The 12263-nt window shown below is 43.5% G+C and overlaps 1 protein-coding gene across 2 annotated transcripts in view; it reads left to right on the forward strand.

The window, feature by feature from the left end:
• Positions 1 to 12263, forward strand: part of IFNLR1 (interferon lambda receptor 1) — a 349388-nt gene that overhangs the window by 269231 nt on the left and 67894 nt on the right. For both annotated transcript variants that reach the window (XM_085647854.1, XM_085647853.1), the window contains exons 5-6: positions 3026 to 3179; positions 3277 to 3395. In XM_085647854.1, coding sequence (XP_085503980.1) covers positions 3026 to 3179; positions 3277 to 3395 — 273 coding nt within the window. The remainder of the gene's footprint in view (positions 1 to 3025; positions 3180 to 3276; positions 3396 to 12263) is intronic.

A 12263-nucleotide genomic window follows, 5' to 3' on the forward strand; every position in this document is an offset into this window, starting at 1 on the left:
CATTACACCTTAAACCATTTAAAACAAATTATAGGAAATGCACTAGACAAGAGAAAATGCTACATAGATCAGCATTTGATTTAAGTTTAAAACTAACATTGATTTCACATTTATTAAAAAAAAAGGTTTTACCTTGTCTAGTGCAGTTACTGAATTATATTAAATTTGAATTATTCAACAACTGTGTAATGCAAATGTTTAAAATGTGATAGTTTACAAAAAATACCCATCTGTATGAACACATTATGGTGCCGATTAGGATCCTAGAAAAATGTTCCCCGTACGACTCGTATCCGGTCTTTTTACCGTACGAATCGTACAAGTGCCGTACAAACTGCCAAGTACGATTCGCATGGGAAAAACTCCATACGAGTCGCATTGGGAATAATTCCCCACACGTCCTCGGGTCGGAAAATGTGTCCGACACTTCCCCGGACGATTTACCGTACAAACGTGAAAAGTGAAGTCCGACCGCGCAAGTACGATCCATCCCGTGCGTCCGATGTCACAACCGTATGGAAAAAACACAGTCCGCACCGAACTCCCATTGCAACCATGGAGACATGTGCCCGCATATGCGCCGAACCACCCCCCCAGCCCCCGTACATACGCGCCTAACCACCCCCCCCAGCCCCCGTGAGTACGCGCCGAACCCCCGTGTATGTACACCCGTGTACGTGTCATACCCCCGTGTATGTACACCCGTGTACGTGTCGAACCCCCCGTGTATGTACACCCATGTACGAGTCATACCCCCCGTGTATGTACACCTGTGTACGAGTCGTACCCCCCTGTGTATGTACACCCGTGTACGTTCGAGTCGTACCCCCACCCGTGTATGTACTGGTGCTGGGGGTACGCACCGTACATACACGGGTGGGGGTACGACTCGAACGTACACGGGTGTACATACACGGGGGGTACGACTCGTACACGGGTGTACATACACGGGGGTACGACTCGTACACGGGTGTACATACACGGGGGGTTCGACACGTACACCGGTGTACATACATGGGGGTGCGACACATACACGGGTGTACGTACACGGGGGGGTACGACTCGAAAGTACACGGGTGTACATACACGGGGGGTACGACACGTACACGGGTGTACATACACGGAGGTTCGACACGTACATGGGTGTACATACACGGGGGGTACGACTCGAATGTACACGGGTGTACATACACGGGGGGTTCGGCGCGTACGTATGGGGGCTGGGGGGTGGTTCGGCGCGTACTCACGGGGGCTGGGGGGTGGTTAGGCGCATACGTACGGGGGCTGGGGGGGTACGGCGCGTACTCACGGGGGCTGGGGGGTGGTTAGGCGCGTACGTACGGGGGCTGGGGGGGTACGGCGCGTACTCACGGGGTCTGGGGGGGTGGTTAGGTACGTACGTACGGGGGCTGGGGGGGGGTACGGCGCATACCGGGCCCCCTATTCTGGTCATTTCGCGGCGTACTTCGCTTTTCCGTCACTTTTTGGGTGCCGTGAAAATATTGCCGTCCGGACTGCTGTCGGATCGAATCGTACTTCCTGGGTCATGAAACGCTGCCTGCAAGCGTCCCGACGTCACGTCAGAGCATTCCCGGATCACATTCGTATGTATATTTTCGTCGGACGGTGTTTTTTACGATTCGTACGGAAATGGTGTTTCCGTGCGAATCGTACTTCCATGTTTGTAAAGTTTTACAACCGGGTACGAGTCGGACGGAGAAAACGCTCCGACCGACGGTTCGTACCCGGTTTTTCCAGGATCGTAATCTGCACCTATGTATTTTGATTTATGTAAAATTTTGTGTAAGTGTCCATTATCATGATGGAAGCTGGAACCTAATTTGAAAAAAATAAAATAAAGAAGTTAATACAGGTGCATTTCTTTAAATTTCTTAAACGGCAACATTGCACACATATGCATTATACATCAGAGAAAAATTGCTTGTAAGAGCAAATGTTAACAGACAATTCAAAAGACAACAAGTAAAAAAAGAAGCTTAACTTTGATTCTGGTGATGACGGGGTTGGTTTGCTTTGTGATCAAGTAGCAGCAGAAAAGGAAGGAGTTGGACAATCAGGCTCATGATGGAAATGAAAGTGAAAAAAAGATAAGTTTCTACCTTATATCCCATCGAAACTGCCAACTCTGGTGTGGATTTTTACCTGCAACAGTTACATCAACGGAGAGGCGCATCGTGATTGGCCCAGCTGAAATATTGGTTGAACTCCCTCCGACAGCTGTTTTTGCCTATAACACCGTTGACGCGGGGTGGGGGAAATTCTGGCAGAAATGGCAGGACTCCGACGAACTATCATCCATAGAACCACCAGAGTCTAAATTTAGTGGGCGGACCGCCTAGTAGTCGGACGGATTAACCAATGGAAAAGTGATGGCAGGACCAGATCTGCCAAGGTCTAAATCAGGCTCAAGTACTCTCATACCAATAAAGTCTTTGTAATGCTGCTGTGGCAGACAGTTAAACTACAAAAACGACACTTTAAAAATTGAGGACCTGATTCACAAAGGTAAACATTTGTGTAAGCTTACTCTTTTTCAGTATTCACCAAACTGCAATTCAACAGTAACGTTACAAATGAGGAGACTGCGCAGTCAGGGAGAAGAACTCCGCACATAAAAAGATGAGACAGGCCTGTTTTTTCTTAGCGGAGTTATAGGCCCAACTGCAGAGTCTCCACAGTCAAAAAGTTGCTATTAAATTTCAGTTTTGTGACTACCGAAAAGGAATAAACTAATACAACGGTGTGCGTTTATCTTTGTGAATCAGACCATCTGTTGATAATGTTCAACTCTTGCATTAATTTGTGGAAGGAATGACTGACTGTCTCATTGATCTGTCTTTCTGTTTGTCCTCCCTGTATTTTAGTGAGAATGTGATTCATCAGTGGTGATTGGTTATTGGCTGCGTTTCAGTATTGTGATCATGCACCTTCAACATCATATAAAGATTCAACATGTTAAGCTTTGAGTTTTCAACTTTGGCTAATCTGGCACCTTCTTCTACAGATATCAGAAACTCATCTAATGTTTGAGGAGGTGAATATAAGTATTGCAGGACTTCATGGCAATTACTGCATGGTTGCCAGGACAACATTTATTGAGATAAAAGAAAAGCGCAGCCCATTTACTGAACCATTGTGTCTACAACTGAATCAAAAAAGTAAGTTTCACATAAAACCTTTCAACATTAAATGTTTCTTTCTCCTGAAAATGTCTTTCATCAACCCTCTGTGTTGTTAATTTTTTTCTTGACCTAGATACTGATTGGAGTATACTGTTGGCAATATCAGTTATTCTCGTTGTGGTTATTGTGGGAGTCATCTGTCTGATCATGAAATTTAAAACACTTTCCAAAGCAAAACTTCCAGCTTCTTTGGTATGTACACCCATTTAATTATTTTAAGAAATTTGGGCCAATATATACAAGATAAGCACATTTCTCTTAGGTCTGTTGTTGGCTGCCAGTCTACTGTAATAAACCCCTTCACTGCTAGGTCTTTTCCCCCCTTATGCTAAACTTTTTTGTGGCTATTTGGGGTAGTTCGCCTTAGGTCCCTGTAACTTTTTGTCCACATAAGGTATCCACGCCAAATTTGCACCTTTTTCTTCCAACATCATGGGAATTTCAAAGGTACCCAGGGTTTGTGGATTCCTCTGGAGGGTTCCCAGAAATTAGCCAAAATACCGCCGCCTTTTTCTTTTTTTTAAATGGGGAAAAAGTGCTGCTGAAGAAAGTGTCTGGTTGTTTCCCTTCAAATGGTATCAACAAAGGCTTGTGGTGCTGAAATCACCATCTTCCCAGCTTTCAGAGACAGGCAGACTTTTGTCAGCAAACCAAACTTTTTTACACAGTTTTGGCATTTTACTGGGACATAGCTTATTTTTGCTACTTTTTGCGTGTTCAACCTCCTTCCAGTTACTGGTAGAAATGGATGTGAAAGCAATAATGGATTCTTGAAAGCTATACATTTCTGAAAAGTAGACACAATTTTAAATTCAGCAAGGGGTCATTTGTGTAGATCCTTCAGGGTCTTTTTATGGAAACTAACAGTTGAAAATAAGAAAAATTGAAAATGAGTGGAAATAAACAGCCATTTATGCCAACGTGTTCATCTGTAACTTCTGCTGACAATTTTTTTTATTTCTTTTATTTTTATTTATTGGTTTTTCAAACAAACTAAAAACAACAAAGTCAAACATGTTGACAAACGTTCAGCCAGCAATAAAGCATAGAACATCGATATACAATTCCTGTTTCATCGGTATATAGATTGAGGTTTCTGCTCGGCCTCCCATTCCCTCTCACATGTAAATAACTGATTTACATTCTATTGTGTTACATTTCGGGTTAGTATAATAAACATTCGTAGTCTACCACATCTTCGCATCTGCTATATAGCAGCTGAGTTGACACATCTTTTCACATCAACTGTTTCCCCTCATCGTGATTCAACTTATTCCATGCAACATGTATTTTGCAATTCCTCCCCGGATTGTGGTACCTGACTCATTGTAGTTGTACCTTCCTCCTCTGTCACCTGTCTTTCTCTTGCCCATTGTATAAATGGTTCCCAGATATCTTTGGGTCTGGACGCTGTGGGCATGAGCTCCCAAAAGGTAGATAGTTGAGTATGCCCATACGTGACATCGCACAGCCACTCCTTTATGTCAGGGGTACCCTTCCTGCCCCAATGTTTGGCCACGCATCGTTTAGCAAATAATAATAACATCACATGTAGTTTTCGAGCCTTCGTAGGTGTGTCTTTTACATAGGAAAACAACCCTAACATAGGACCCGGGGTTTGCTGGAATTCCTATGATTTCATTTATAATTTTAAAAACAGTGGACCAGAACTTCCAAAGTTTTGGACAGGACCAGGCCATGTGCATGAAAGAGGCAATGGCTCCACAACATGTCCAACATTTGTCATTATCTTTTAAGCCCATGCGATGCAGCCCTAAAGGGGTTCTGTGATATCTATGTAAATAATTTAAATGTATTAGGCGAAGTTTATAGTTTGACAGCAATAGGCCCATTGGTCCTCTGTAAGTGGGGTTAAAAGTTCCTCATTCCAAGCATTAAGTGCTCGATGCAGTATCAGTGGGGTTGTATTTTGAGTATTATTGTATATGCGAGCTATCAATTTACGCGAAGACTCAGATTTTAAAATCTTTTCCAATGCGCTTAGGGTAAAGAATGACAATTTTTTTAAAGCAATATACCCTTACATCCGCTGGACCCTTCTGGTTGTGGGGATAAATAGGAATTGTAGGTTCACCAAGAACAGGAGGAACCCATAGCCAATAACTGAGCTGCGTCTTGCAATGGTTTTTCATTGTGTACCGGGTATATACCAATTAATTTGGTAAAATATAAAGAGTTGAAAATAGGTATCATCGACACCCGTGTATTTCTGAAATGGAAAAAAACTATAGAGTTTAGAAGCAGTTGCTATTTGCACATCTCCGAAATAAATTGTGGGTACCCATACTAGCATGTGAATTATCGGACATTTTTCAAAGTGACTTCTTTTATACACACTGTCTTTCATTTGGAAGGCAGAAATGCATAGAAAGTCAATAGGTAATAACAGTTGCTCTACAATTTCGTATTCCCCTAAGTCTCCAAATAAAATACACATTTTTACAGTGAAACAGACCCTTTTTTTAGAAAGTGCCTCGCTGTGGATTTTGAACCCTAGCTCAGCCGACACCTAGGGAAACCTAGCAAACCTATACATTTTTTAAACGTAGACACCCAGAGGAATCCAGGATGGGGTTGACTTGAGTGGCTCTCACCAGGTTGTGTTGTCCAGAATACCTTGCAAACCTTGTACTTTGTAAAAAAAGAAAAAAACAATTTTCTCACATTTCTGTGATGGAAAGTTCTGGACCCTGTGTGGCTCCACAAAATTCCATCCAACCTGCATTCCCGGAGGTCTTCCGATAACAATGGTAACTCACTTGTGTGGGTAGGCCTGGTGTCCATGACAGGAAACAGGCCGAAATGCAACGTGGACACACCACATTTTTACAGTGAAAACATACCCTTTTTTTTCAAAGTGCCTAGCTGTGGATTTCGAACCCTAGCTCTGCCGGCACCTAGGGCAACCTAGAAAACGTATACATTTTTGAAAATGAGACACCCAGAGGAATCCTGGATGTGGTGACTTGTGTGGCTCTAACCAGGTTGTTACCCAGAAACCATTGCAAACCTCAAACTTAGTAAAAATAAACATATTTTCCTCACATTTCTGTCATGGAAAGTTCTGGAATATGCGTGGATCCACAAATTTCTACCCATCCTGCATTCCCCAAAGTTTTCCAAGAAAAATGGTACCTCACTTGAGTCGGTAGGCCTAGTGCCCGCGACAGGAAACGACCCAAAACACAATGTGGACACACCACATTTTTACAGTAAAAACTGACCTTTTTGTTTTGTGTAGCTGTGGATTTTGCACCCCCAGCTCTGCCGGAGCCTAGGGAAACCTACCAAACCTATTCATTTTTTTAAACTAGACACCCAGGGGAATCCAGGAGGGGGTGACTGGTGTGGCTTTCACCATGTTCTGAAACCCAGAATCCATTGCAAACCTCAAACTTTCTCACAAAAAACACATCTTCCTCACATTTCTGTGATCGGAAATTCTGGAATATGCCTGAATAAACAAAAATCCACCACACATTGCATTCCCCAAGTCTCCCGATAAAAATGGTGCCTCACGTGTGTGGGTAGGCCTAGTGCTGGCGACAGGAAACGGGCCAGAACGCAACATGGACACACCACATTATTACACCACAAGTGACGAGCTGTAGATTTTGAACCCTAGCTCTAATGGCACCTAGGTAAACCTAGCAAAACTATATAAAAAAAATAAACGAGACACCCAGGGGAATCAAGGATGGGGTGACTTGTGTGGCTCTCACCAGGTTCTGTTACCCGGAATACCTTGCAAACCTCAACCTTTGTAAAAAAAACACATTTTCCTCAAATTTCTATGGTGGAATCTGTGTGGATCCATAAAATTCTACCCACCCCGCATTTCTCAAAGTCTTTCAATAAAAATGGTACCTCACTTGTGTGGTTAGGCCAAGTGCCCGCGGCAGAAAAGGGCCCAAAACGTATTGTGGAGACATCAAAATTACCTATCACAAAACTACCTTGTGTTGCAAAGGGGCTCACCTGGGTTTTTGACCCCGCACTTGGCAGCCATCTAGGGAAACCTACCAAATCCAGACATCTTTAAAAACTAGACACACGGCTGAGTCCAGGGATGTATGGCTTGTGTGGGCCTTCCAACGTTTTCCTACCCAGAATCCCCTGCAAACTTCAAATTTAGCTGAAAAAACAAATTGTTCTCAAATTTCTGTGTGGGAAAGTTGTGGGATCACTGGGCTGACACAAAGTTCCTACCACCCAGGCTTCACTCAGGTCTCCTGATAAAAATGGTACCTCACTCGTGTGATTGGGCCAAGTACCCACGACAGGCAAGGGTCCAAAACATATTGTTGAGACATCAAAATTTCCTATCACAAAATAACATGGTTTTGCAAGGGTTGTCACCTGGGTTTTTGGCCCCGGGCTCGGCGGCCATCTAGTGAAACCTATGAAACCCACACATTTCTGAACTCTAGACACCCTGGGGAGTCTGGGGAGGTATGGCTTGCGTGGATCCGCCAATGTTTCCCTACCCAGAATCCCCTACAAACCTCAAATTTTGTTTAAAAAGTACTTTTTCCACACATTTATTGTATGGGATCACCGTGCCGGCACAAATGTCCTACCACTCATCGTTCCCCATGTTCTCCTGAGTAAAATGATACCTCACTTGTGTGAGTGGGCCAAGGGCCTGTGACTGGGAAGGGCCAAAAATATAGGGATTAAGGGTATGCACAGCGAATTCTAAGCACTACAGTTTAAAAAAAATATTTTTTTTGCCTATTCTGCATTGGACAGCCACACAAGTGTGGTATCATTTTACTCGGGAGACCAAGGGGAACACTGGGTGGTAGGACATATGTGCCGGCACGGTGATGCCACACAAAAATGTGTGGAAAAAATGATTGTTTTAGCTAAATTTAAGGTTTGCAGGGGATTTAGGGTAGGGAAACATTGGAGGATCCACGCAACCCATACCTCCTTGGACTCCCCAAGGTGTCTAGTTTTCAGAAATGTGTGAGTTTGGTATAATTCCCTTGATGGCCACCGACCACGGGACTAAAAACTCAGGTGCCCTCATTGCAAAACCAGGTCATTTGTTATAGATGATTTTGATTACTCCACAATATGTTTTGGGCCCTTCCCTGTCGCAGGCATTTGGCCCACCCACACAAGTGAGGTAACATTTTTCTGGGGAGACCTGGGGGAATGATGGGTGGTAGGACATTTGAGTCAGCCTGGTGATCCCACAACTTTTCCACATAGAAATATGAGAAAAATTTGATTTTTTTTTCAGCTAAATTTGAGGTTTACATGGGATTCTGGGTAGGAAATCTTTGGGGGGTCCATGCAAGTCACACCTCACTGGACTCTCCCAGAAATGTGTTGGTTTGGTAGGTTTTCCTAGATGTCCGCCAAGCCCAGGACCAAAGTCACAGGTGTCCTTATTGCAAAACCAGGTCAGCCCAGTGATCCCACAACTTTCCCACACAGAAATGTGATTTCTTTCAGCTAAATTTGAGGTTTCCGGGGGATTCTGGGTAGGAAAACTTTAGGGGGTCCACGCAAGTCACACCTCTCTGGGCTTACCCAGGAGTCTAGTTTTCAGAAATGTGTGGGTTTGGTAGGTTTCCCTAGATGGCCGCCGAGCCCCAGATCAAAAACATAGGTGACTCCCTTGCAAAACAAGTTTTTTTTGTAATCGAGAATTTTGAATTCTCCATAGCACATTTTGGGCCGTTTCCTGTCCCGGTCATTAGAGCTACCCTCACATGTGAGGTATCATTTTTATCAGGAGACTTGGGGGAATGCTGGGTTTTTGGAAGTATGCTACTCTCCTTAGATTCCAGAACTTTCCATCACAGAAATATAAGGAAAATGTCTTTTTTTTTTACCAAGTTTAAGGTTTGCAAGGGATTCTGGTTAACAGAACCTAGTGAGAAGCACCACACCCTGGACACATCTTGGTATCTGTTTCAGTGTACATGGTTGCTAAGTTTCCCTAAGTGATTAATTATGTATAATATTTGTATATTTATTATTTTTTAATGTCATTTATTGAATGGAAAGTGCTTGTGAAATTTTGTTTCAGAAATGATATTTGTTACTTGCATTTAATGTGTGTTACTAAATTAATAGGATTTGTATTCATGTGTGTAATTCTTTTTAGGTCAAACTCTTTCCCTGCTGTTATTTAGACGGGAGTGGGAACAGTAAATATATTTGCTCCAAAGTCCAACATTCTCCATACTGTTGCTTAGACTGTAGTGAAAATAGTAAATTTATCACCTCTGAAGTGCAACACTTTCCCTACTGCTGCTTATACTGGAGTAGGAATAGTAAAGCTAACCCCTCTGAAGTCCAACACCTTTCCTACTGTTTAGACTAGAGTGGAAATGGTAAATTTAACCTCTCCAAAGTTCAACACTTTCTTTTGGGCAGACTGGAGTTGGAATAGTACATTTATCTCTTCTGAAGTGAAACACTTTCATAATGTGGTTTACACTGGATTGGCAATATTAAATCTAAACCCTTTGAAGCCCAACGCTTTCCCTACTGTTGCTTAGACTGGAGTGTGAATAGTAAATGTAACCTCTCTGAAGGTCAACACTTTCTCTACACTTGCGTGGACTGGATTAGAAATAGTTAATCTAATTCCTCAAAAGTCCAACAATTTCTCTACTGTTGTTTAGACTGGAGTGGGAATAGTAAATCTAACTCCATCGTAGTTCATCCCTTTCCCTACTGTTGCTTAGACTGGAGTGTAAATAGTAAATGTAACCCCTCTGAAGGTCAACACTTTCTCTACTCTTGTGTGGACTGGAGTAGAAATAGTAAATCTAACTCCTCAAAAGTCCAACGTCTTCCCTACTGTTGTTTAGACTGGAGTGGGAATAGTAAATGTAACCCCTCTGAAGGTCAACACAGTCTCTACTGTTGCATGGACTGCAATGGAAATAGTCAATGTAACCCGTCAAATGTCCAACAATTTCTCTACTGTTGTATAGACTGGAGAGGGAATAGTAAATCTAACTCCATCGTAGTTCATCCCTTTCCCTACTGTTGCTTAGACTGGAGTGGGGACAGTAAATCCAAACCCTCTAAAAACCAACACTATCCCTATTGTTGTTTAGATTTGAGTGGTAATAGTAACTGTAACCCCGCCAAAGTCCAACACTTTTTGGGGCAGCGGGCGGATTCCACATACTCCTGTGCTAGGATGCTGACCTTCTCCTCCCCCCACTCACGTCGCATTGTTTCTGCTTCCAGTACATGGATTGCAGAGACCCAATGGACATGTTTGCTGGCGTGTACCTGGGGCCACAATGGCTGATTTAGCACTCTGGTGGCTCGAATCGAGTCGAGGTTGTGGACTGGCAGCCACTCAGTGAAGCAGTCTGCTGCTGGCTTAAGGAATAAATAGATACTAAAAAAGGTACAAAAGCACTACAGCCCCAACAGCCTCAATCAGTCATCAGCAAGAGGGCAATCATTTTTGAAGAAAGCCTACGGTGAGAGCCACCAGGTTTTGCTCCAGGGGTAAGTGCTGTGCATTTTTCCTGGTAGCATGTCGTTGGGCGAGTCTCCCCAACTAGGTATTGTGGCTCCAGGCTGGGATAAAAATATATACAGCAAAATAGAAAAGAAGGAATCAACATTGTAAAACATTCAAAAGTTGCCAATATGATGGGGAATTTTAATGTCACTTCAGCCCTTAGAACAAAATCACAAGCAGCCCAATTGAAATGAGCAAAAGCAGCGGCAAGAGCTGATTTTACTTGGGCTGCCAGTGATGTTGCTCTAAGGGCAAGTTTTGAAGTGACGGGGCTCGTAACAAGTCCACTGATCTCTAAGGATCATTTATCAATAGCATCCAAAGAAGCAGGACCAGACTTGGAGGTCCTTCTCAAGAGGTGGGGGTAGTGGAGGGGAGCATGGGAGTGAGCTTACTGATAGGAGTGGAACTACAAAAGGAGTATATGGACAACAGCAGAGCATTTGCCCCTAAGGAAAGAGAGGAAGAGAATGAAGCAAAATAAGAGCTGCTGCAGGCTAACACAACCACCACAGCAGCTCAGTGTAAAACTAAGGAGTATCCGTTGTTCTCAAAAGGGAAAGTCCTGCCATCGGGGCATCAGGGAGTACTCCAGTCCTCTGATGCAGGCCCACCAGTGATCATACAGCTTCCAAGCTCAAATACTGGGCCATTGCAGTCCCAGGATAGCAATTCTCAGCATTCACCGCAATCTCAAAGTCATCTACGACCTCAGTCTCCGAGTCCAGCCTCCAGCTCAGACACGGTCTTGCAAGATCAGCCACAGCCCCAGGTCATGGAATCATCCCGGTCCCATGAGACATTGCAGTTGAATGGGCAGCAAGGTGATAGGGTTATAGCGCAGTGGGATATAAAAACAATGTTGAATGAAATCCTGGATGAATTTAGGGAATTGAATGTTTCTCATGCAATTCAAATTGCAGCCTTGTATCAACAGTTGTGTCAAATTAAAGAAGCGATGGTGAATTTTCCAGAAATAATGCCGGAAGCTGAAACTAGAATTTTGCATCTCGAAGATCCGGTTAGGGCAAATCAGGAGCAGTTTAACCAAGTAAGGAAATAAAAGTCCTGAGTCCTGTGAAGGCCAGCATGTCTTATAATGAGTAGACTCTGTAACATCCTATGTTAGTGGTGCTTTAAAGAATTTCTATGGTTGCTTAGTTACGGGAGAATGTACGGGGTGATTCCTGACTGGGGAACGGTTGAAGCTGGATCCGTCTCTTCTTCCTTGTAACTACAAATAAATCTATTTAAAACTACTGCTGTTTCCTGAGACATTACCACATTTATTTGGCGATGGTTGTGGTTACATGTTAACTCAGCGTGCAAAAACAAACGGATGAAGATATTTGGCTACCAAGACCAAAGCGTCGTATTGCTGTCTTCAAAGAACCAGAAAAGTCTTCATCAAGTCAGATCATCTGTACGGTAGGGCGTACCCCTGCACCTGCCTCCTTGTAAAGCTCTCCCTGTGCTTTAAATTCTGACTCTTTGCCACTAAAGTGGTTTTGAAACTCCCCCCCCCAGCG

The sequence above is a fragment of the Triturus cristatus genome, chromosome 3_2 (genome assembly GCF_964204655.1).
Source record: "Triturus cristatus chromosome 3_2, aTriCri1.1, whole genome shotgun sequence".
NCBI lineage: Eukaryota > Metazoa > Chordata > Amphibia > Caudata > Salamandridae > Triturus > Triturus cristatus.